The following is a 26,562-nucleotide window of genomic DNA, read 5'->3' on the forward strand; positions in this document are numbered from 1 at the left end:
ACGTATCCATATGTCCAGATTTGGATGTACATTTTCTTGGAGTACCAGTACTGTATTATATCATGTTTGGTTCTTTATTATGGCATAATGCCATATGTGCGAGAAGACAAAAATGTACACTTGAAATGCAACAAACAGTTGAAAGTAGCCAATAGAGTGGTATTAAACACTTCATTTCAAATAAATTGACTGCTTTAGCAGAAAAGATTAATAAATGCCAAACTTCTTTAGCAAACCGACAAAAATAACTTCACTGTTCTGCAAGGCGATTAATACTTGACTTTCAGAAAGGTGACAAGAGACAAGCAAGACAGTACACATTTTTTCAATCCTTAAGTCCTGGCATTTTTTCCTCTCTAATCTTGCTACAGCTTTACATGGCACACTTTCCTTTCTGAGAAAGAATCTATTACCTCATCAAAGATCGTCAAACATTTTGCTGGATGAAAAAACAAAATGTCATTGTCTAATACTGAAAAAGCTGTTAATACAAATAGTACCAAAGACTGGTGTGGTTTCTCAATCTGATTATGTGTATTTTGTCACTATCTGCTAGATAAAACGAAATTGACCTGCCTAATAATGCAGCAATTGTAACACACACCAAACAAACGACACTGTTTTGGCACAAATGGTCATTTTTATAACACAACAGAATATAATTCATGAAGTACCAATATCAAATGCCTATTAGGCCTATTACAAGCAAAAAGATTTTTGTTAGGAAATAGTTTCACATTTCATTCAAATGCTCTAGCTTCTCAAGCATGAGATTGGAAAGCAGTAGTACAAAATTTTTATAAAGCAGTAGTACAAAATTTTATATAAGTTTGGAATTGACATACTTCTTCCATAATTTCTGTGATGTCCCTATTTCTTCTCCTCCCTTATTCTAATAAACAATCTTTTCATCACTAATTCTGTAACTATTTCTGCCATTGTCAAAACTCATTCTCTGGTTAACTTCACTAACCTGCCACAATCACCAGTTTAGTTATTCCGCATTTATTCTCTGGTTAGATGTTATTACGTGTCCATACAATGTGTTTTCCATGCTACTCCAAGAACAGAATTTAAGCGGCTGCTAGCCAGGAACTGTACAACTGGCCCTTACTAGTATAACACTCTGGCCAAAAATTTTCTGTCAAAATTTGATCTTCTTGGATACTTGGATACACCGAGAAGATAATACATAATCTTTTTTACCTGTTATCCCTGTTAGTCATTTATTTCCACTCTAGTCTGAATCTATGTATTTCACTAACAATTATAACAATGGTGATTTTGCATACCCGATCAACCACATAAAAAAACAGCATTGGTATTCACCTATTCGGGTTTATTTGGCTCAGCTCGTGTAGACCCATCCCCTTTTGTTTGCGGGAAAGATTTTTACTTCTTGACGTGCCAGGGTTTCCCCTGGCAGACACATCATGTAAACTGTGCAAGCATTCAAAAATCAGCTTATGGTTCATTCAGAAATCAACTTAGAATATGTTCAAAAACCAACAGGGCTGCATATCAAAATCATATGAATAATCGATAGACCAACATGTGTAGGATGCTAGACGCTTTGTGAAACAAGTTTTTTTTCCTCAAGAATATGAATTTCGCAACCCCCCCTCCTCAAACTGCTGCCCAGGGCAGATACCCCAGTTTGCCCCCTAGATTCGGGCCTGTTGCTCTAGCATGAATCTGGCAGCTTGCTGTTACTGCTGACACAGCTAACAGCCACTCTTCTGTAGCCAGACGTGGGAGAAGGTACTACTCATATGCGACTCAACTGTGCACATGCACTCAAACGAATCTAATGTAAACAGTTGTGACGTCATGCTCATTGGAGGCAATTTGTTGTTATGAAGCATTGCATAGTCTTCCTAAAGCCTTTGATACATTTTGCTGTTGGCAGGTGCTTGCATGAGCACAGCGTTTTGTTGTTGTATATGGTGCATTTCCTTTGCAACTTAAGATTTTTTTAAATCTTGTTCGTGTTTTATTGATGCAGTATTATTCTGTAGCAGTGAGATACAGTAATATCCTTTGTTACAGTATTGTTACAGTATTCTTATCAGTCAAAATGACAATGAAAAATTCCCAGAATTCTAAAAAATTCATGGGTTTTTCCCGGATGAAAAAATTCCTGGATTTTTCCCGGATCTTCCGGGTCGTATACACCCTGAAATAATAAATGTCCCCCAACATGCACATTAGTTCCCAAAAATTACAGTTTGTAATTAATAGTTACACTGAGAAATTATCCTTCTAGTATGTCAACAATTACAAAAGGGATAGACTGCTACTCGCCATAAAGATAACACTTTGAGATGAAGACAGGCACAACAAAAAGACTTTTACATACTAATCTTTTGACCAAATCATTATTCAGGAAAGTAAGCAGGCACACCTCACACATAAATGACTGTTATCTCTGGCCACTCTAATTGGACTGACACTGTAGCGATGAACAAAAGCAGCAATTGGGAGTGTAGCAGGGAAGGTGGAGGGGCAGGAGAGTACAGGTGGAGAGAGAGAGAGAAGAGTGATGTCTTGGTGGAAGGTGCAGCTCTGCTGCGATCATTGCATCACCCCTACCACTCCTGCACCCCATGCTTCCTAAAGTCCCTAAATCCAACCAGCCAGGATGCTCCCTTGTGGCTAGTTAATGCTACCCCCACTAATAGAATCACTGCTTTTGTAGCCTATTACCTACAACCTACCCTCCTACATAAAAGATACCAACCATTTCCTCCACCAACTCTCCACAGTTCCAGTTCCTTTACTACACATTGCCCTGTTTATCACTATTGATGCCACTTCCCTTTACACTAACATCCCTAATGCCCATGGCCTTGCCGCTACTGAACACGACCTTTCCCACCATCCGATGAATCCCAAACCTACAACTTCCTTCTCAGTCACTGTGACCAACTACATCCTTAACTCACAGTTACTTCTCCTTTAAAAGCATCACTTACAAACAAATCCAGGGTCCAGCAATGGGAAGCCATATGGCACCATCCTATTCCAACCTATCCATGAGCCATCTAGAGGAATCTTTTTTAACCACCCAGACTCCCAAACCCCTCACCTGGTTCAGATTCACTGGTGACATCTTTGTGATCTGGATTGAGGGTGAGCAAATGATATTGACGTTCCTCCAGTACCTCTACACCCTCTACCTAATTTACTTCACCTGGTCCACCTCAACCCGACATGCCACCTTCTTCGTTGTTGACGTTCACCAACATGGTGGATGGATAAGTACCTCTGCCCATATCAAACATACCAACCACCAGCAATATCTCCACTTTGACAGCTGCCACCCATTCCATACCAAGAAGTCCCTTTCATACAGTCTAGGCACCCATGGCCATCACATCTGTAGTGACAAGCAGTCCTCCTTGGAATACACCAAGGGTCTCACTTAGGCTTACAGAGACTGTAACACACTTCTGCTACAAACCACTTGCCTCAAGGCAGATATCCCTCTAATAGACTTACATGCAAGACCTGTCCCAAACATGCTCCCACTACCATGTGCTCCAGTCTGGTCACAAGCATCACCTATCCCATCAGAGGCAAGGCTACCTGTGAAAACAGTCATGCTAAGCTGCAACCACTGTGCTGTATTCTAAGTGAGCATGACAATCAACAAGCTGTCTGTCAGCATGAAGGGCCACTGACAAACTGTGGCCAAGAAACAACTGGAACACTCAGTTGCTGAGCGTGCTGCCCAACACAATGTTCTTCATTTTAAGAAGTGCCTAAGAACTCTCCCTGCAATATATCCTACATTCCCGTAACCCTCCTGGTCACAACCCATTAGCCATTGTCCTTCAACCACCTATCCCCTTTCCTGTTACCTCTCCAACACTACACAGCTCTCTGTTCCCTACCCTCTCTTCCCCTCATCCCTGTATGTTCCCACAAGCAGCACTTTACCCTACCCTATACTCCACCCCCCACCTCCCCTCCCTCCTGCCCCAGTCTCCTCCTTACCATCACCACGCCGACTGCTTCTCCCATCAAGCGCAGCTACTCGCAGTTTGGGCTCGGCAACCAGACAGTGGTCACATGTGTGTGAGTTGCATTTGCGTGAGTGTGCGTATGTTGTCTAATTTGGAAGAAGGCCTTTTTGGCTAAAATCTGCCTTGTTTGACAGTCTTTTTGCAGTGCCTATTTGCAATCCAACATCTGCGCTATATGATGTAGTAGCAGTCTATCCTTTTGATAATAATGTCAATGGAAATATTAAGTTTAACTTCAAAAGTTATAACTGAGTTGGGTGTTAAGCATTAGGCTCGTAACGAATCAGGATTTGTAACTTAGCTTTCAGTCAATGTCCTTCACAGTACAGTGTGTGCACACGTGTGTGTGTGTGTGTGTGTGTGTGTGTGTGTGTGTGTGTGTGTTAGTTGTGAAGAAGAACAATGTCCAAAAGTTAAAGTATGATTTCCAAATCTTGCTTCTGTGCCTGCCTATTGCTCAACAGCTCATCAGCTACACGAGGCCTTGTTATCTTTACTCTTTCCAATGCCTGTATTCCACCTAGAACTTCCCAGTATCACATTTAATAACGTTCTATTATCATGGGATATAACTGCTAGGTTTCCAATGATTTTTAGGGTTCTCTGCCTCAGTCTGTAAGAAGGTAACCCTTACAGGATCACTTTATTGTCTGTCAACCTGTCTGGCTGTCCAACTGTTAAGAACCCTTTTTCTTAGGAATGGGCAGATTTATCAAGTTTAAATTTATTTCACATGCTAAGGTCTATGGTCCCTTGACGGCATACAAATTGTAAGCTTCTAAGTCAATGCAATCAAAAGATACGAGCATTTATATAACATATTTTGACCCTCAAAAACTTACTCATCAAAATGTGTAGGGTGCTTCCCATTGACCTACAACCATGAAATTCGACAAGAAGAAAGCTTTCACAGTACAAGTACAGTAAAAAATCTGAAACTTGTAAAATTTTGATTATATCACATTAAAAAAATATTTTGTTGAGATTCTCGATTCCTATGATGGAAGGACTGTATACATTACGGTGACAAAAGTCATGGGATGCTTCTCAAAATCATGTCAGACTTACTGTTGCCCAGTATAGTGCAGCAAGCTGATGTGAGATGCACTCAAGTTGTAGAAAGTACTGTGCCGAAATATTCAGCCATGCTGTCTCTATAGCTGTCCATAATTGCCAAAGTGTTGCCAATGCAGGATTTTGTGCATGAACTGAACTCTCAATTATGTCTCATAAATGCTTGATGGGATTCATGTTGGGCAATCTGGGTGGCCAAATAATTTGGTCATGTTGCCCAGAATGTACTTCAAAGCAATTGGGAACAGTTGTGGCCCAGTGGCATGGCACACTATCATCCATAAAAATTCCATTGTTGTTTCAGAACTTAAAGTCCATGAATGGCTGTGAGTCATCTTCAAAGTAGCCGAAACTAACCATTTCCAGTCAATGATCAGTTCACTTGGACCAGAGGACACAGTCCATTCCATGTATGAGGGTGGTTCCTTAAGTATCCAACCCAACTATTTTGGAAAAAAATGTATTTATTTTTCAGCATAATCTCCTTTCAGCTCTATACACTTTTCCTAGTGATGTTCAATAAGTTTGATACCCTTTTTATAATGAGAACTGTCTAACTCCTCAAAATAGCCATTAACTGCTGACATCATGTCTTCATTTGTTGATAATCTTCAACCTCCAAGCCATTTTTTCAAGTTTGGAACAGAAAATAATCTGAGGGGGCTAAATCTGGTGAATAGAGTGCATGAGGTAGCAGTTCAAACTTTAATTCATTAATTTTGGCCATTGCAATAATGGCTTGATTTCTTTGCCCAAATGTTGCAATAAGTTCACATAATACTTGCCATTGATAGTTTTTCCTTTTTCAAGATAGTCAATGAAAATTATCCCACACGCATCCCAAAAAACCGACGCCATGACCTTGCCAGCAGATGAAATCGTTTTCACCTTCTTTGGAGTCAATTCTCCAATTTGTGTCCATTGTTTTGATTGTTCTTTTGTCTCGGGAGTGAAGTGATGGACCCATGTTTCATCCATTGTTATGAAATGGCACAAAAAATCAGCTTTGTTCCAGTGAAACTTCACTAAACACTCAATGGAAACATCTTCATGACACTGTTTTTGCTAGAGTATGAGCAAACGTGGCACGAACCTTGCACACAATTTAATCATGTCCAAATTTTCAGATAATATGCGATGTAATGCACTTTTTGAAATACCTACTATGTCTGCTAACTCATGCACTTTCAGTCGACGATCATCCAGTATCACTTTATGGATTTTCTTCACCATTTATGGAGTCATCACCTCATTTGGTCGACCACTGTGATGCTCATCTTGGCAGCTTGTATGGCCTCGTCTAAACTCAGCTACCCAATATTTTACTGTTAACAACGAAGGAGCAGACTCTCCCAAAGTAGAGTCTAGCTCAGCTATAATTTTAGTTGTGCTGAGGCCTTAAAAAAAATATATTGTGTCACATAACAATGACCAATTTTCTCCATTTTCACAAGATCACTCACAACGTTCACTTTGATGGCTGCCAAACAAATACTAAACAATGTGGCATCTTCAAACTTAAAACATATGCTTCATAGATCGTATACTTTCTAACCGAGATATATTTTTCAACAATAACTGCCATCTCTCAGTCAGGCCAGGTACTTATGGCACCACCCTCATAAACACAGCCCACACTATTATGAAGCCACCACCAACTCACAGTGCCTTGTCGACAACTTGGGTCCATGGCTTTGTGTAGTGTGTGCCACGCTCAAAACCCTACCATCATCTGTTACCACCTGAAATTGAGACTCATCTGACCAGACCATAGTTTCCCAGTTATCTAGGGTCCAACCAACATAGTCACAAGGAGAGTCTCTTTGGGCACTGTTATGATGTTAACACTGGCATTCACGTTGGTCGTCTGCTGCATAGCCCATTAACACCAAATATTGCCACACTGTCCTAACGAATATGTTTGTCATATGTCCCACATTGATTTGTGCGATTATTTCACTCAGTGTTGTTTGTCTGTTAGCACTGACAAGTCTATCTAAATGCCGCTGCTCTTGGTCATTAAGTGAAGGCCGTCAGCCACTGTGTTGTACAGGCTGAGAGGTAATGCCAGAAAACTGTTTTTTTTTTTTCGACACTCTCTTGACACTGTGGATCTCGGAATATTTAAATCCCTAACAATTTCTGAAATGGAAAGTCCCATGCATATAGCTGCAACCATTCTGCACTCAAAGTCTGTTAATTACAGATGTGGGGCCATAATCACATTGGAAACCTTTCCATTTGAATCACCTAAGTACAATGGCAGCTCTGCTAATGCACTGACCTTTTAGATTTTGTGTATACAATACCACCACCATCTGTATATGTGCATATCGCTAGCCCATGACTTTATATCTCATGACTTTAGTCACCTCAGAGAGAGAGAGAGAGAGAGAGAGAGAGAGAGAGAGAGAGAGTGTGTGTGTGTGTGTGTGTGTGTGTGTGTGTGTGTGTGTGTCTGCGTGCATGCGTGCGTGTGTGCTTGTGCATGTACGCTTATGAAACCATTAATGTGTGAGTCCCACTTGCACCTGGCCAATTTTTTTTCATATTCATAACTCACAAATCTCCTTGCGTCACAAAGTTCTGAACAAAGAAATTTGGAAATACTTTTCAACTTATTCCTTGCCTTTACTCACTGTTCACCCCCTTCCCCCCCCCCCCTCTCTCTCTCTCTCTGTGCCCACTATAGCTGTAAACCATAAAGCAATACAGCCACACAGGAAATGGAGGCAACAAAATAACATGAACGATAACTTCTAAATAATTTCTAGCACTATACCTCACTAGCAGGAATACATAAGAAATGCACAAAAGATTGTACTGAGGCACTACAGGAGCTAATTATTACTCTGAAAACAGAGGCTTCTGACTTTAAAATAATATTTTTTATTTCCGGTTACAATCAGTTGTTACTTCTGTTCTGATGTGAGTTTCCTATTGATTTGTCCTAGTAACAAAACTTTTTGTTTTCCTCTTGTCTTGCTCTTTAATTCCCAATGATGAAAAATGATTCTCATGCAATTCCCTAGATTTAAAATAATGATGTGATTTTAATGGGTTCAACTGTGGATTTTTGGTGAATAGATGTATATCGTATATTACTTATGTATATTGTATTACCTAAGTGAAACACTTTTTTAGCCTCGTTTCACAAACTTTTTTATTACTACGTGACATAAGTATCAAGTTATAAGCCCAGTTTTTAGTACCCACAATAATAAAGTTTGTGAAACAAGGCTAATAAAGTGTTTTGTTTAGTTAATACAATACTGATGCAAGCTACCAATGACAGAAATTAATTCCTTTTTTCCACTGTTGTGTAGTTTTTGATTTACAACTATGTAATCTTGTGCTTCCTACAATCTCCACTATTTACATGTGCAAGATATTCTTTCCTCCTTTATATAACATGTATCGTTTTTGCATGTAATGTCTCGAACTAATATGTTATGAAGTTGGTTGCACAGAATATCTTTTATGAGAGCACAGTATCAATGAGACAGGATGTACACTGATACAATATATACACTGCTCTTAGAGAAACCAAAACATGCTATTTGATAGAATTTTGTATTTAAAGGAAAGGTACAACAGCAATTTTTTTGTCACAATATTCCATCAAGATTGTAATTTTAATTTCTTTAGTAAGTAATTTTGGCTACTGTCATCATCAGATTCTGTTAAAACACAAAATGACAACAGGTCATTAGAAACGAACTAAATAATTTTTATTATTCTGATTTTTATGGCTTCAGCTGACAAAAATTGCATCAATTAGTAGTTATGCCAAACTATATTTTGTTTTTTCAAACTGCCCTGATCAGTATTGGTCAGTGCTTACCCAAGACGAGGACCTCCATGAATGAGATCAAACACCTGGGCAGGATTCAGCAGTTGTTTGAAGCGGCGCAAGAATTTCACCCCTTGGTTATCCCCTGATTTAGAATTGACAAAGACGAGTAGTGGTGAACAGCCTTGGGGCCTTACGGCATCCCAAACTTCATCACTCCCCGCTGTAATGAAACAATGTTAAAGAGTATAGTAATTTTTTGTTCCTGTATTAATAATATATGAATGACACAAAGCAGAAATAGAACAACACATGGAAATTAAACGATTTTTTCTCTTGAATGCAATTTTCTTAATGGAGAACCACTTATACAAACCGTAAACATACATGTCATGTTAATTAACACTGCAATCCTTATTTTGATATAAGATCTCACAAAGAAGCATACTCAACAATCTATAGCAGAGCTTAAGTAAACATAAAACTTCATGACTGTGAACAGTGTGTTGCTATTGATGCAGCAAAACAAAACAAATTAACTTAATGGTACAGTCAATAAGGAATCTACTTACACAATAACCACGTAAAAAATCAGGTCCCATGTGCACGCATGTGTACAGGCGCCCCACACACTGCATTTATTGTTTTAGACAATTTGGCACAGTATCAGGGTTCCATAACTCAATTGGTAAAAATGCAATCCTTATAGGAACACTCTGTTATCCATCTGTCTGTTTGTCCATCTGACTGTTAAGAACTCTTTCTCAGAAAAGGATAGACATATCAAGTTGAAATTTATGTCAAATACTAAGACCTATGGTCCCTTGACGATGTATGCAATTTAAGTGTCTTTGTCAGTGCAATCAAAAGATATAGCAATTTATGACACATAATTTGATTCCTGCAAGCTCACTCATCAAAATCTATAGGGTACTACCCGTTTACCTAAAATCATGAAATTTGAAAAGGAGTAAGGTTTCACAGTACAAGTAATGGAAAAAAATCTGAAAACAGTTAATCTGTAATTATATAACATGAAAAAAGTATTTTCTGTCATGTTATCTGTCTGTCTGTCTGTCTGTCTATCTATCTATCTATCAGGACCCCTTTTTCTCAGGAACAGGTAGACTTATGAAAGTGAAATTTATATCACATACTAAGGTCCAAGGTCTCTTGCAGTGTAGAACATTTAAGCTACCAAGTCAGTGCAATCAAAAGACAGAGGCATTAATGTCACATATTTTGATTCTAGCCCTATATAGATATCAATAACAGGGAAAAGTTGTCAAGATTCTCGATTCCCAGGGTGGATGAACTATCTACACACATAATTAAGCTTCTACAGAATCATCAGTGTGTGAGGAGTTGTTACCTTTACTCCAAAATTACACACTTCCATTTCTTATTTTTTTCTTCTTGGGTAACGTCACATCAGAAACACATTATTGTTAGCATTAACAGCTGCACTACAGTGTCTTCACATCAGGAGTATCATACCATTTCATGAATTTTGCAATATTATTTTACACTACACGCCATGAGTGGTCACCCAATCCCTTTGCTGCTTGTTATGAAAAGCAAGGCATTACAGTGAAGAAAGTCAATAGTACACAAATTTATCACACAAATGACTTGTATTTACACTCCTTGCAGTGGGCCAACAGTAATAAAAATGGTATCACATTTCATTAGTTTCAAATTATGTTAATCGAATTCACTTACGACAATATTCTACTTTTATATGGCCGACAGAGGTGCTGTTGCCTCAGTTCATCTGAAAGCATTACACGATCCTATCATAATCAAGATTACAGGAATGGAGACTGTGACAAAAGCAAAAAAAGAATCAAATATATATTAGGCAGCATTAAACAAGATGAGAAAAGGAGATACTTCGGTTTCAAATTTGTAGTTTCTACAAAGACGTCTTCAAACAGGTATTACCATCAAATGGTAGCCTATCAATTACGAATCATGTTTTTAAACATGTGAAAACACCATAAAAAAAGATAGCAGTCATTCCAATAACATGGACATTCTGTAAATTATTATTATTATTATTGTTATTATTATTATTATTATTATTGTTACAAACCTATATAAAATTGTAAAATCTGAAGAACATAATTAATTTCTCTCATAAATATTCACTTACCACATCTTTTACTACTCATATCTGAATGGGATGAGTGGTTCAGATCAGTAAGTTCAGTAACTCTCTTGTGAATGGCGCAAGGCCCTCTGCATACAGCTCAACTCATTACTAACATTAGCTGTTAATTTCTTTGCAACCCAGTTGGTTAGCAAATTGTCACTAATTGGCTTTGCACACGGTGAAATAGAAGTTCACAATAGCAGTAGCTTGTCATTTGCTTCATTTAGCATAGTGCACCCACTTGCTGGTACACAATACAGAAAATTCCACACACTTTAAAGCATCTGTGGCACAAATTCTTGTGAGGAATACATATTGCTTGAGAACTGACACTATCAAGTTTAGAAAGGAGTGTAAACAAAATTCTGGATTTTTATATATAATGGAACTGTGGACTTTTAATAATGCCTGAAAAAGTTAACTGAATTTCATAAAATACAAAAAGTCTCCTACAAAGAAGTAGAACTTATATTCCTCATCACAAAGAAATTTTGGTTCCACTTATTATTTGCACTTGAATACTTCTAGTGAGAGCTTACTTGCAGGGTTAATTACCAGAATAATCTCACCTGATCAAAGCAGTAGCCATATTATATCTGGGTTTTTCAACATTTTTCCTTGGCATTTTAAGAGTATCTTCTCCTGAAAGACAGAGCTACAGAAAAAACATTTAGGAAAAATGTTCACATTACAGATTAAATAAAACAGAAACCCACAGAAACCCCAGAGGTGCTGAAACATTTTTTGGAGCTTGGAAAAAATGGTGTTTTGCATAACTGGTGGAGCTTAGATCCAACAATACAGTTACAGTTAAAAAAGATACTAGTAAAAAAAAATACTCCAGCCTGCTCATGGTCATCGATCTTACAGAAAATTCATTTAATTGCTTCCCACAAAACATTATAAGCCCCATAAACAAAAAGACTGAGTTTTTAATGTACATACTGTAAACTGAAAGAACTGATGGATCACCAGCAAATGTGTTGTGCTTATCAGAACATCACATGGAAATCTATGAAATGGAGCAGATACAGCTTGTCGGATGAAAGCTATATAAGCTAATATCATACTCTTGTAGTGGCAGTGATTTAGGAGGAGGGACTTCTTCTACAAAAAGTTGATTTTTAATCCCAGAGTCTTCAGTTTCAAGAAAAGAATATTGTGCTCAACAGCTCTTTAAATGCTGTGCCACAACAGTGATCACTAAACACACAACCTAAAAAAAAAAAAAAAAAAAAAAAAAAAAAAAAAAGGCAGTTTAACGACACTATGGCAGACTAAATATGAGAATCATTGTTTATGGAGACTTTGATTTTCTGTCACTTAGTACTGACTAATGACACATAGAGTTGTTGATGCCCAGCTCTGAATTATTTCACACAGTGAAGCTCCTAAAGAGGAATGATCATGTAAAAGCAATAGCTCATGGTTTATCTAGCCATGGTCATCAAATGTTAACAATAAAATATTCTGACTAACTGGGTTCAGATCAAAGAAGAAAAGTATTATTACACAGAGTCATTAACAGTGTCTCAAACATAGTGTTTAGGGAGAAATGATAGGAAAAGTATTGGCATAAGATTTATAATGAACACTGTGTAGATGGAATACTGAACTTTGTCTTAACTCAACACAGTGAAATATTCATTCTGGAAACAATACCTGCAGCTGTGGTTAAGCCATATCTCCACACTGTCTTTTCTTCCAGGAGTGTTAACCCAGAAAAGTAAACACAGAAAACTTTTTGTGAAGTTTGGAAGGAAAGAGGGACAGACTGTCTGAAGTAAAGCTGAGAGGGTGAAACTGAGTTTTGCATGGATGGCTGAGTCGATAACAGCACTGGAACTTCCTGGCAGATTAAAACTGTGTGATGGACTGAGATTCAAACTCAGGACCTTTACCTTCCATGGGCAAGTGCTCTACGAGCTAACCAAGCAAGACTCACAACCTGTTGTCACAGCTTTACTTCCACCAGTACCTCATCTCCTATCTTCCATACTTCACAGAAGCTCTCCTGCGAATCCTGCAGGAGCAACACTCCTTGAAGAAAGGGTATTGTGGAGAATGGCCCAGCCACAGCTCAGGGGATGTTTCCAGAAAGCATATTTCACTCTACAGTGGAATATGTGCTGATGTGAAATTTTCTGGTAGATTAAAACATTGTGCCACACTGAGACTCAAACTCGGGATGATTGCCTTTTGCAGGAAAATGCTCTACCAACTGTGCTACCCAAGCACAACTCATGACCTGTTGTCACAGCTTTACTTCCACCAATACCTCATCTCCTCCCTTCCAAACTTCATAGAAGTAATCCTGTGAACCTTGCACAACTAGCATTCCTGGAAGAAAGGATAGGGATAAGAGTATAGACTGTCAAAACAAGGTTCCAGTACACATTTTAATCAATTAGAAAATTCCAAAACAACACAAACTTTACTACACAGTGGAAGATACATTCTGGAATGTTAACTATGTGTAGCAATATCATGATTACACCTGTTTATCAACAGTATATCAGACCAATTTAAACATCCTCAAGATATTCTGCTTGAGTAAATTCAATTAAAAACTGTACTGACCAGCATTATGTAAGGCAGTTGGTGGTACAACACTGAGGCGACTCGGTCCCAGTAGGCAGTGAACTGGTAGCAAAGGTCTGCAGGCCGTGTGGACAGTCGTATGACACCACAAGCAGCGCCAGTCTTGCAACCTGAAACAGTTCCACAGAATAAGTGCTGACAATGGAGTAAGGTAATAAATTCCTAACACCTACAATGTAGGAAAAGACAGATTGCTACTTACCATAAAGAAGATGTGTCAAGTTGCAGACAGGCACAATTAAAAGACGCGCACGCACACACACACACACACACACACACACACACACACACACACACACACACACACACACACACACACACACATACGAGCAAGCACATCTCACGCTCACACAACCCCGCCAACTCCAGTGTCTCGGGGCCATGAGTTCGCGTCGTGTGTGCATGAGGTGTGCAGAGTGTGTGCGTGTGTGTGTGTGTGCGTGTGTGTATGTGTGTGTTACTGATGAAGGCTGTGGCCAAAAGCTATATGTCAGCGCTTTGTAACCGTGCTTGTCTGACTCTTGATGTCTCTTCTTTATGGTAAGTAACAATCTGTCTTTTCCTACATTGTTGATCTTCCTATCTGGAGTTTCCATTCTTTGATTTCTGTCATCTGTTAATCATATTGAAATTAACAGTGGCATCAGTATTAAGTGAGGTGGCAGACAGGAAAAACTGAATTGATAGAAATCTAAATACAATGACTGGTACTGAACGTCTGGTAGGAGCGAGAAGAAAGCATTCAATAACAACAGATGTCATTTTATTTCTATCAATTTAGCTAATCCATACAGTCGTCTCACCAAGAGTTTTCTTAGTGTGTACATGAGACTGCACACAGAAGAAGCTATAAGATTAATCTCTCTCTGACAGCACCAGAATTATAAATACATACAATCCTTATGAACATAAAGTAGCTTTCAGAATCTGGACTTCCTTCATTTGATGGAAAGAGTCCTGGGAAAATCAAGAGATTTGAAATGGCAGAGGGAGCAGCTGGCAAGTTAAAAATATACACTGCAAAACTTGTTCCATGCCACAATCCTGCCAATGATTATTTAAAATCAATAAGCTATTTACCAGATGGACTTTCTATGTCAGTATGACAACAACTGCCACGAAAGTGTAGATGCAGACAAAAATTTCTATTGGCAACAGAGAGTACTTTATCTATAGCACAATAACAGTTAGCACAAAGTCTGCTTCAGCACATGGATGTCTTGGATTTTATTTCCAGATTAGTAGCTTGGAATTTCACAGAGGATGCTTTTCAGTAATAATGTTGGCCTCCTCCAGACATACATCTCTTCCATTGTTGTCCAATTCTTTTTTGAGCTGAAATTTCACATTTCACACCAGGCATCCTCATTCAGACCCTGTACTTTCACCACACCTTTTTAGCCTCTCTTTACCTTCCACTATCGAATCTGCTCTGTTTATCTGCTGACCTGCATTCTTCTACGTTATTCATTTTACTCAAACATGCACGTGCCCAAAGGCAAGTGCACACACACAGACACAACCTTTCATTTATTTTCGAAATTCATGAAAACTGTGGACCTAAGCTCAAAGAAAAACTCACACAATATTATTTATAGTTTTCTTTTGTTCTTTCACTCACCTATTTGTTATTCTGACCTTTTTTACAAATATAATTAAATTGTGATTTAAACCAGTTTAAGATCAGTTTTATCTACATTTTTCACACTCATTGCTTCCCAAACCTCAAACCTGTTGACGTCCTTACCAGATTTGGAAACCTCATATATTGCTGGTGTTTTGTTGTTGAGTTCTGTCTCATTCTGTGCTGCTGTACCTCCATTTAATAAATGAGTGACTTTCCTGTTAATACAATTCTAGAATCCCATTTTCTTTAAAACTTTCTTTTCATTTAACCATGTGAATAAACCCAGGTTCCAAAAGTTGGTTTATCTCTGTCTACCTGGCAAATATGCACACATTTACAGTCAAAAGTCAAATGCCTCACTAAATAAGCTTACAGACCTCTATGCACTACAAATTATTATTTGACAAAGTTTCAGATGTTTCATGTGCTATAAGAATTTTAATTATTTAATATGTATCCAATCCACAAACAAATTATTCTGATATTTCTTTTTGTTTAGAACAAAATACAAGTTAATTCTCTGTTGCTCTACAATGCCACAATGCTGCCTGTTAGACAAATTGTGAGTTACTAATTCATTCCATGTTGTCTTAGCTTTGACTTTAACTTTTCCATGAAGACATACTGGTATGTATGAATAAATGAAAATAAAATTGTTTTATCTTGTGTTAAATTTGTCTCCCTTAAAACAGTTTTGTGCTGTTGTGTGTTTAATGATGTGTAGATACTATGAAGATTACCTCTTTTGTCTATTTCGGGAGGGCACCTAAAGGCATACCTAACTATGTTCATTAGGCAGTTCTGAAGAGATAGTATCTTCAGTATTCATCTCCAGCAACAGTGGTACTGTAAACACTTTAACATGGTGTCCATTACTCTGGAATAAATATTTTCCTTTCTTAGGTGGTGTGGTATCAGTTACAGGGATAGAAGGGTATCCAAAGCAGAGTGAAATAATGAGCATTGACGGAATGACACAAGAGGCCGAAAATTAATGGATATTACCATAATATGATGGCTTCAACTCTGTTGGGACACTTTCAAGGAGGTGTCTGAATGTCTATGGAGAAATGGCAGCCCATTCTTCCTCAAGAGCTGAAAACGAGAATGTAGTGACGCTGGGATATGGACTGAAGTCATTGTTTTAACTTATGTCAAAAGTATTACACTGGCTTCAGGTCAGAGCTCTGGGCAGGACAGCCCACTTCAGGAATGTTATTGTCCACAAAACACTACCTCACAGATGTTGCTTTATGACAGACTGTATTGTCACAGTGATACAAACAAACTCCATCTCCGAACTGTTCCTCTTCTGTAGGCAGTACGTAACACCGTAAAATGTGTTCATATCCTTCTGCATTTGGCATTTACTTTAGTGAATTAGTGGCTGAAAAACATCCCCTTACCTTTTAACACCTCTTCAATGCTTCACTGTTGTTACTACACATGAAGGCAAGTAACATTCTCCAAGCACTCATCAAAACCCAAACCCTTTCATAAGACTGCCACAAAGTATAGCATGATTCATTACTCATTTCCAGTCACCCAATATCCAGAGGCTTTCTTCCTTAAGTGCACTTAACACTGACCACAAAAATGTAGGCTTATGAAGAGTTGCTCAACCAATGTACCCTATTCTTTTTAGCTTTCTATATGCCATCATTGTGGTAGTTGGACTATGGTTAACACTTTGAAACTCACAAGTTATTCCTCCTTCTGACTTCATGCATTTTTTTACAACCGCCCTCGGCAATGCTTGACAGTTCCTGTCAGTCTGTATATGGCATCGTTATCATCTTTGTTTAGCTGTGGTTGTTTCTTCATGTTTCCACTTCACTATTATTACACTAACAGTCAACTTGGATAGCTTTACAAGGGGTGAAATGTCCCTGATTGATTTGTTACTCATGTGATATACAATGAAAAGTTCACATTTGAAGTTACTGAGCTCTCCTGCCTGACACACTCTGCTGTTACTGCTTCTCTACTGACAACAGGATATCACAGTACTCCCCATCTTCTTTTACAGTGGTGGGTCCATCTCTCATAACACCTAGTGATCAATGCCACATTATATAGTAGTGCATGGATACTTTTGATCAGATAGTGTACATAGAAGAGTCAATGAGGGAAGCAAAGGACTACCGTATTTACTCGAATCTAAGCTGCACGTTTTTTCCGGTTTTTGTAATCCAAAAAACCGCCTCCGGCTTAGAATCGAGTGCAAAGCAAGCAGAAGTTTGAAAAATGTTGGTGGGTGCCGCCACAACTAACTTCTGCCGTCAAATATATATAGTGCTACACAGGCATGCTTTGTAGGCACAAAGATAAATACTGGCATCAAAACCTCTGCGACAGTAAATAAATTAAAAAAAAAAAAAAAAAAAAAGGTGGAAGATGAGCTTTTTTCTCCACCCTGAGTTTCGACCACTGCATTTTCATACATTATCCAACAAAGTAAATACAAATTACGTATTGTTCATCTTCGAATGTAGCAGCATTTCAATGTACTACAAAAATCCGACTGGCAAGACTGTTTGGGATGTTTGTCAATATGGCCAACTCTACATTCTGAATTTTTTCGTACCTGTGAGAAGAGATGGTTGCTAATAGGAACTTTTATGAAGCATTCTCTTCACCATAAGAATAATACAAATATAAACATTTTGCCATGTATTGTTTCATGTTTGCTGCTATCTCATTTAAATCCTCTCTGCCTAATAAACTACAAAACTAGAGTGAGACAACAGCAAACGTGGAAGAATATACATATCATGTCATGTTTATATACATATTATTCTTATGCCTAATAGTGATACAGTCAGAAATGAAGCACGGCAATTGACTAGATTTTTAAATCTAAGATGACACTAATTTCTGTGCAGAATGTAATGTACTAAAGAGCGCCTGCAAAGATTTTCAAACGGAGAAAAATTTTCGCTAAACTCTCGTTCAGAACATCTTCTATCATACGCAGTCTATTATTTGGTTCTTGTTGATCATTATCAAAGAAAGCAGCAGTGTAAGTAACAACAAATAGCAGTCTCTTGTCATTGTTTTGCTAATGAGATGATTCCTCTCTCCCTCTCTTTTTTTTTTTTTTTTAATTGTAAGCGGTGGTAGCGTGCACAAAAGCAAGCCATGCCACGAGCGGCGACAGGCCGTAAACACGCACTATCAGAATGCGACAAACAATGTATGATACAGAACAGTAATGCATTTTCAGCTTAGAGTGACGTAAACACCTATAACAAAGAAAACGGCGCTTGTCAGATCAAAGAAAAATAAGCAATCAATTCAAACCAGACGAAGCACGTGAAAAAGGAAGAGTACCCGTATAAATACAGAGGGAGAGCCTGACGCATAGCAATGGCTACCTGGTAAAGCTTAACTGCTAAGCTTATGACTCGAACCAAACTATTGTAGCTGTATCGTCATTCATTCGACCTCAATTGTCTCTCATATTACAATGGACCAACTTTGTTTCGATTTGGAGATGCGGCCTAAAACTTTTCTCTCCCCTTGAATTTCGAGTCTCAAATTTCAGGTGCGGCTTAGATTTGGGAAATTTTTTTTCCTTGATTTCGAGTCTCATTTTTCAGGTGCAGCTTAGATTCGAGTAAATACGGTATCTCAAAATGGGAGTTGTTTGCTACAGGCAGAAAGTCAGCATTACACAGTTTGCTGATGACATAATATTGGTCACCAAAAGTGTACAGATGTTGAATGAAATGGAATGTGTGCTAACAGATAGCTACAACACGCACATAAACAAAAATAAAATTAAGGGAACAGTGTGTGCAGCTGTTGTGCATGATGGATTATTAAATATCAAACTAGGGCAAGAAACTCTCAAAGAGTTGGACGATTTGGCTGTCTCAGAAGTAGGAAAGATAAAGAAGGAAGATATAAGAAAGAGGCAGAAGTAAGGACTGCACAAGGCAAAATGGTTTTGCATGAAAAGAAGTATCTGCTAACAATCAGAAATATAAAATGTGAGGTCAGAAAACAGTCATAAAAAGCTATGTTAGGACCACAGCTCTGTATGGGTGGGAAACATGGAGAATTGAAAAGACAAAATTAAATGATTAGATGTCTTTGAAACATGATCTTACAGTTGACTATTGAGGTCAAGGTTCAAGACAGTGGGGTGTCTGAATTTTAACTCCACATCTGAATGTCAAAATATGTTGACAACAAAAAGTCCTTCACACAGTGTAAAGCTTTTCCAAATATTTTGTCATCATTTTTTAAATGTTTCCTGTCTTTTCTTAGTGACGATTAAAAGTGCACATGAAGTATCAAGTTGAAATGTATTCGTAAAATGTCCAAAAATCCAGAATGACACATATACACTAATAAAATACTCAGAGCAAGATGGCTACCATATTAGACATGCAATAAAGTGATTCCTAATTAAGTGTTGATTTGGAGTGAATAAGACACTCTTCAGCAAAAATTGTAGGGCATACAGCTATCTAAGTACCAGTGGTTCATTGTTAGTGAAAACAACATCATCTTGAAAATTAAATAATAGCTTAAATATGCTGTCACATCAAGGTGCTCGTTGTACAGGGTCCCACCCTAAGAACAAAAACATGGATGTTTCTTGCCGTACATGTGGTGAAAGAGTGATAAAAGGTTTCCGAATTTGTGTTGAAAACCCAACTAAGGATTCATTCTTTCTGCATCCAGTGGCTCAATACAAAAAATTTGTTATGTTAGAGTGACAGTGAACAGTGCATGCACACAGCCAAGATGTTGTAAACTTATGATTTAAATACTGAACAATTTGTCAAGGGAATGCTCATAAATGATCTCTTCCAATTAAAAGAAGAACTACAACTATTAAGAACAAATACACATAGTAATAACAGAAGTGTGTGCATCGAACAAGAAAAAGAAAATGTAAACACTATTGAAGAAAAATTTAAAGCATTCAACAGGCCCGCAGAAACAATTGGTAGTAAGTGAATAGAATTTAACACAGACAATACATTGTCATCAGTTGTGACAGGAAAAAATTATAGTGTATTAGCTGAAGAAGAAACTGAGCCAAAGAATAAATTTTCCAAAAAGCAACCTAACGTCACCTGCAAAATATGCAAACATCATTTCCTCAGCATACATGGCCAAGATAATGCCAGAAAATAATAAACAAGCGACATTAAAAAAACAAGCTGTGATGCTTGGTGACAGCCACTCCAGGAGAAATGCTGAAACAATAAATGATTACAGTACGTCACTTACAGCCACAGGAAAAACAAAACCAAAAACACCTTTGACAGAGACAATAAAAAATGGTAACTCACTGAATGAGTTATCTAAGAATGATACAGTCATTATCATGGGTGGAAGCAATGATTTTTACCACAATCAAAGTGCCGAACATCATAGTTACTAGCATGCAACACAGAGACGACCTGCAGGATAACTCAGTCATAAATTCGGAGCTTGGAAAAATAAATAGGCAGTTTGAAACAATATGCAAGGCCTATCATAACGCGACATTCTTCGAACTTCCCATATCAAGAGAACTGTTTACGAAAGATGGACAATGCTGTAACAAAACTAGGAAGTTGCTCACTGGTAAACTGCTAGCAAAATTAATACAGAATATTGACCACATTACAAGAAAACAAATTGTTATAGAACCAGTCTCTACAAAAACAGCACCTAGTAACTGTCTGAGAAAACCTGAAACATGTAATTCTGGAATTATTTGTGATGACACTTCTGCAGCTATGAAGAAACACAGAAAAGAGACACCGATAGGCAATGAAACTAAAATGTCAAAAAATAAAACCACAGCTACAGGGAAACAGACATCCACAGTCAGAAAACAAATCAACTGTAAAAGATAACTAGCAACAAGGAACCAGGATTTTTTATGGCCTCACCAGAAAAAGAAGACCAAGCAGACACCAGTGGTGAAAATGAACAGGCAAAAAAGAAGGTAAGTGGTCAGTTACATATGCTTGAACTTGACAGAAGTGCAAAATTCATGCTCTTTCATCAGAATGTTCAATCTTTTCTGAATAAAATCAAGAAATTCGAAATACTCTTGTCAGATGAGCTCAAGGAAGCTTCTGTTATATGTTTAAGTGAACATTGGTTGAGTAGTGATATGTTAGCAGTCACAAAATTACCAGGATTAACATCATCCTCATCATTCTGTAGGGCATCCTCTGCCCATGGTGGGACATGTATGTTTGTTAGAAGTAGCACCAAACATCACTGCTTAAAATCCTTAGAGATACTGCGAAAAGAAAAAGACTTTGAAATTTCAGTTACAGAAATAACATCACTAAAACAATAACAGTAGCCCAGATGGAGAGTAACAATTTTCCTACAGAAACTAGACAGTGCACTCAGAAAACTTAAAGCTAACAAGAAAAATCTAATAGTATGCAGTGACTTCAACATAAATTACCAGTAAAACTTAAATGTAAAACAAAATCTCACAACCGTTCTTTCAATGTATGGTTTATAGGCCACTATAATCTCTCCTACTAGAATTACCAAAACTACCTGGACCACTATTGACTAAACATTCATAAATGCAGAAAACAATGGCTTCCAGGCTGGAACCATAAAAACAGGATTTAGTGACCATAATGGACAGTGTATTTCTTTCCATATACTACCAATACCTAAACCCACAATGCCAGCAGAACTAGTCAAAGAAGAATGAAACCTAAGCAAACAGAATATAGAAACCTTCAGACAACTGTTAGCTAAGGAAACGTGGAATGCAGTATATGAGCATGGAAGTACATGTGAAAAGTCCAACAGATTTATGGAAATATTTAGCAAGTACTATGAAACTGCATTCTTAATAAAGAAACATAGACTGCGGTGTAATAATAGAAACAGATCTTGAGTAAAAACTGGAATAAGGATCTCAAGCACGAAAAAGAGAAAACTATAAAAAAAGAAAACAAAGAAGAAGTTGACAATTACAGGCCAATTGCCCTATTGCCTGGATTCTCAAAAATTCTAGAAAAAGTCTTCCACAAAAGACTTTCAGTCTTTATGGAAAAATATCAAACTCTATCCAAAGCACAACACAGGTTTAGAAAGAACTGTTCAACCAACAGTACTATCTATGAATTCCTAAGTGAAATTTACAAGAAAGTGACTTGTCAAAAACATTCGATATTATAGATCATGAAGCACTCCTATAGAAATTAAATCAACTAGGCATCAGAGGCACACCTAATGACTGGATCAGGTCATACCTTTGCGGATGGAAATAAACAGTGGAAATACAACACATTGGCTTAACAGAATCACAAACCATACTCAGATTACCAAGACATGAAATATGATGTTCCCAAGGATCAGTACTGGGACCAGTGCTGTTCCTCCCATATATACTCTTAAATGACCTACAAACAAACACACAGTGCCAAAATGCTTACCAGTTTGCTAATGACACAAATTTTGTCATTACTGCAAAATCAGAAAACCTACTACAAGAAAACATGACAAAGACATTGGATAGCGTAGCAAAATGGTTCACATACAATAAGTCAGTCATAAATGAAGGACAAACTGTAGCAACCAACTTCCATAACGTCAAGGGAAAGGTTCCACAAACTGCAAATATCAGATTGTCAAATAAAGCTGTAAATATAGTTGACCTGACAATGTATCTTGGAATGTGGATCCAGGATGTCAGGTGAGGAACTCATATTGACAATCTCAGCAAAAACTTGAACACATTCTGCTGTGTGATGAGGATCCTTGAAAGCTGCTGTAGTAAAGACTGCCTAAAAAGTGTGTGCCATGCAAATGTCCAATCAATGCTAAAGTATAAAGTCATTTTCTGGGGTGCTTCTCCAAACACCATCAAGCTATATAGAATCCAAAAGAGAATCATAAGAATTATAGAAGGTGCCAAACACAAAACATCTTGCAAGTCACTCTTCAGAAAACTGCAAATTCTCCCACTTCCATGCCTTCATATATATGAAACCATAGTATTCATACAGCAGTATGTGACTGAAAATCCCACACTCTTCCTTAAAAAATGAAGATGTACACACTCACAACACAAGGCAAAAAATGGATCTCCATATGCACCATACAAAAACCAAGCTCTGCCAAACTGGGGTTCTACAACTTTGAAAAAAGGTATTCAGGAAACTACCAAGTAACATACAATCAATAAACAACATAACAGGGTTCAAAGCTGCAGTAAAGGTGTATCTAACTGATCACTGCTTCTACAGTCTGAAAGAGTATTTTGATAAATAATAATGTACCAGTATGAATAATACTGTGACAGTCTTATCCACTGAAACTATAGTAACATTGTAACCACTGAACAAATACAAATAATGTACCAACAATAAGTAGTGTAACCGTAAGAGATAAATGATATCAAAATGATAAAAACAATACTGTATTAAATGATGTCCAACATCTTGTGTACATTCTTTGTACCAACAAGGTCTCATGGACAAATAAATAAATAAAAGATCAAAAACCCCACTGAAGATGTTTCACAAATAAAAGGAAGTGAAATGTGTGTAGCACAATACAAACAGCATTCTATTTAGATGAAACAAATCGCCCTATAGTTTTCTATCATCATTACTCCTTGTCCATGATTGATGGAGACCATGGAGACCATTATAAAATATATATATAATGTAATTGTTATAACTCCATAAAGATTTACTGTAGACCTTACAGAAAATGAATTTCATTTTGAAAAGAAGACAAAAAAAGGAAGATGTTAGAATAATACACATAGTGTATACAGTAACACTGAGCCATGATTTTGAAGAGAGCTTGATATGATGCCCATCAAACTCAGTTATATGTATAATATTCCTCAATGTATTTTTATATCATTTATACTACTCTCTGGAATGTAGGAGTTCACAGTCTGAACACCAGTTGGGGCTACAATGTTTGCTACAAATTGAAGGTTTGGTATGGAAGCAGAGAGATGGGTGAAGAAAAATTTGAGACTAATGAGTTTTTTTGTTAGGAAGCATGCGGCATGTTAGCTCGGATGGAGAGTTATCATTACGTGCACATTGGGTGTGCCCCAGGGAAGTGTGTTGAGACTCTTGCTGTTCATGTTGTACACTAATGATCTTGTGGACAATATCAATACTAACCTCAGACTTTTTGGTGATGATGTAGTAATAATAATGTCATGTGACGAGGGCCTCCCATCGGATAGACCATTCGCCTGGTGCAAGTCTTTCGATTTGACGCCACTTCAGCAACTTGCGCGTTGATGGGGATGAAATGATAATGATGAGGACAACACAACACCCAGTCCCTGAGCGGAGAAAATCTCTGACTCAGCCGGGAATCGAACCCGGGCCCTTAGGATTGACAGTCTGTCGCACTGACTACGCAGCTACCGGGCCAGACAGATGATGTAGTTATCTATAGTTATATATAGTGAAGTACTGCATAAATATTCAGTCAGATCTTCATAGAATTTCAGAGTGGATTGGAAACTTGTTTTAAATGTTCAGAAATGTAGCATTGTCCACTTCACAAAAAAGAAAGAAAATTAGTGTACTATGACCATAATATGAATGAGTCACAGCTGCAATCCACCAAATCCAACAATACCTTGGTGTGATATGTGCAGGTATATGAAATGGAATGAACACACAGGCTCAGTCAAGGGCATAGCATGTGGTAGACTTCGATTTATTGGTAGAATACTGGGAAAATGCAGTCTGTAAGAGAGATTGCTTGCAAATCACTCATGTGATCCATTCTGGAATATTGCTCAAGTGTGTGGGATGGGTACCAAACAGGACTAATAGGGGATATTGAATGTTTACAGAGAAGGGAAGCACAAATGGTCACAGGTTGGTTTGTCTCATGGGAGAGTGTCACAGAGATGCTGAAGAAACTAAACTGGCAGACTCTTTCAGGTAGATGTAAACTATCCTGAGAAAGCCTACTTACAAAGATTCAACAACTGGCTCTAAATGACATCTCTAGGAATATACTACAACCCACTACTTATCACTCAAACAGGGATTGTGAGGATAAGATCAGATTAAAAACAGCACACAAAGGCATTCAAACAATCATTCTTCCCACACTCCATTCATTAATGGAATGAGAATTAATCCTAATACCTGGTACAATGGGGCGTACCCTCTATCATGCACTTCACAGTTGGTTGCAGAGTACAGATGTAGATGTAGATGGATGTAGAGATGTTTTAAACTCGGTCAAATATTTAACTTCATTCCAGATATACCTATATATGTGAATGTCTTAAGCATCAAAACTGATTAAGTTTAATGGAATTATAATTCTGTATGCAAATTTATGAATATAGCTGTGAACATCATTTAAAGCTAAATATACAATCGTTTGGCTGCCACTTCATACAATCTGTGACAGTAAGATAAAAATTTCTTGGCTTGACAATGAAAGATTGTTGTTTGTTTTTTTGGAAGAAATTAACTTTTTTGTGGCATAGTTTATTTCAAAAACCAAAACGGCCTTGCTGTGCTAGTACTGCGAATGGCTGAAAGCAAGGGGAAACTACAGCCGTAATTTTTCCCGAGGACATGCAGCTTTACTGTATGATTAAATGATGATGGCGTCCTCTTGGGTAAAATATTCCGGAGGTAAATTAGTCCCCCATTCGGATCTCCGGGCGGGGACTACTCAAGAGGATGTCGTTATCAGGAGAATGAAAACTGGCGTTCTACGGGTCGGAGCGTGGAATGTCAGATCCCTTAATCGGGCAGGTAGGTTAGAAAATTTAAAAAGGGAAATGGATAGGTTAAAGTTAGATATAGTGGGAATTAGTGAAGTTCGGTGGCAGGAGGAACAAGACTTCTGGTCAGGTGACTACAGGGTTATAAACACAAAATCAAATAGGGGTAATGCAGGAGTAGGTTTAATAATGAATAGGAAAATAGGAATGCGGGTAAGCTACTACAAACAGCATAGTGAACGCATTATTGTGGCCAAGATAGATATGAAGCCCACACCTACTACAGTAGTAAAAGTTTACATGCCAACTAGCTCTGCAGATGACAAAGAAATTGAAGAAATGTATGATTAAATAAAAGAAATTATTCAGATAGTGAAGGGACATGAAAATGTAATAGTCATGGGCGACTGGAATTCGAGTGTAGGAAAAGAGAGAGAAGGAAACATAGTAGGTGAATATGGATTGGGGCTAAGAAATGAAAGAGGAAGCCGCCTGGTAGAATTTTGCACAGAGCATAACTTAATCATAGCTAACACTTGGTTTAAGAATCATGAAAGAAGGTTG

The 26,562-nt window shown here is 37.7% G+C and overlaps 1 protein-coding gene across 1 annotated transcript in view; it reads right to left on the reverse strand.

The window, feature by feature from the left end:
• Window positions 1-26,562, reverse strand: part of LOC126235479 (diacylglycerol kinase eta) — a 557,124-nt gene that overhangs the window by 251,489 nt on the left and 279,073 nt on the right. Inside the window, exons 6-7 of the mRNA XM_049944200.1 lie at window positions 13,631-13,761; window positions 8,947-9,118 (exon numbers count right to left, since the gene is read on the reverse strand). Of these exons, the coding sequence (XP_049800157.1) occupies window positions 8,947-9,118; window positions 13,631-13,761 (303 nt within the window). The remainder of the gene's footprint in view (window positions 1-8,946; window positions 9,119-13,630; window positions 13,762-26,562) is intronic.

Source organism: Schistocerca nitens, chromosome 2, assembly GCF_023898315.1.
Source record: "Schistocerca nitens isolate TAMUIC-IGC-003100 chromosome 2, iqSchNite1.1, whole genome shotgun sequence".
In the NCBI taxonomy this organism is placed as follows: domain Eukaryota; kingdom Metazoa; phylum Arthropoda; class Insecta; order Orthoptera; family Acrididae; genus Schistocerca; species Schistocerca nitens.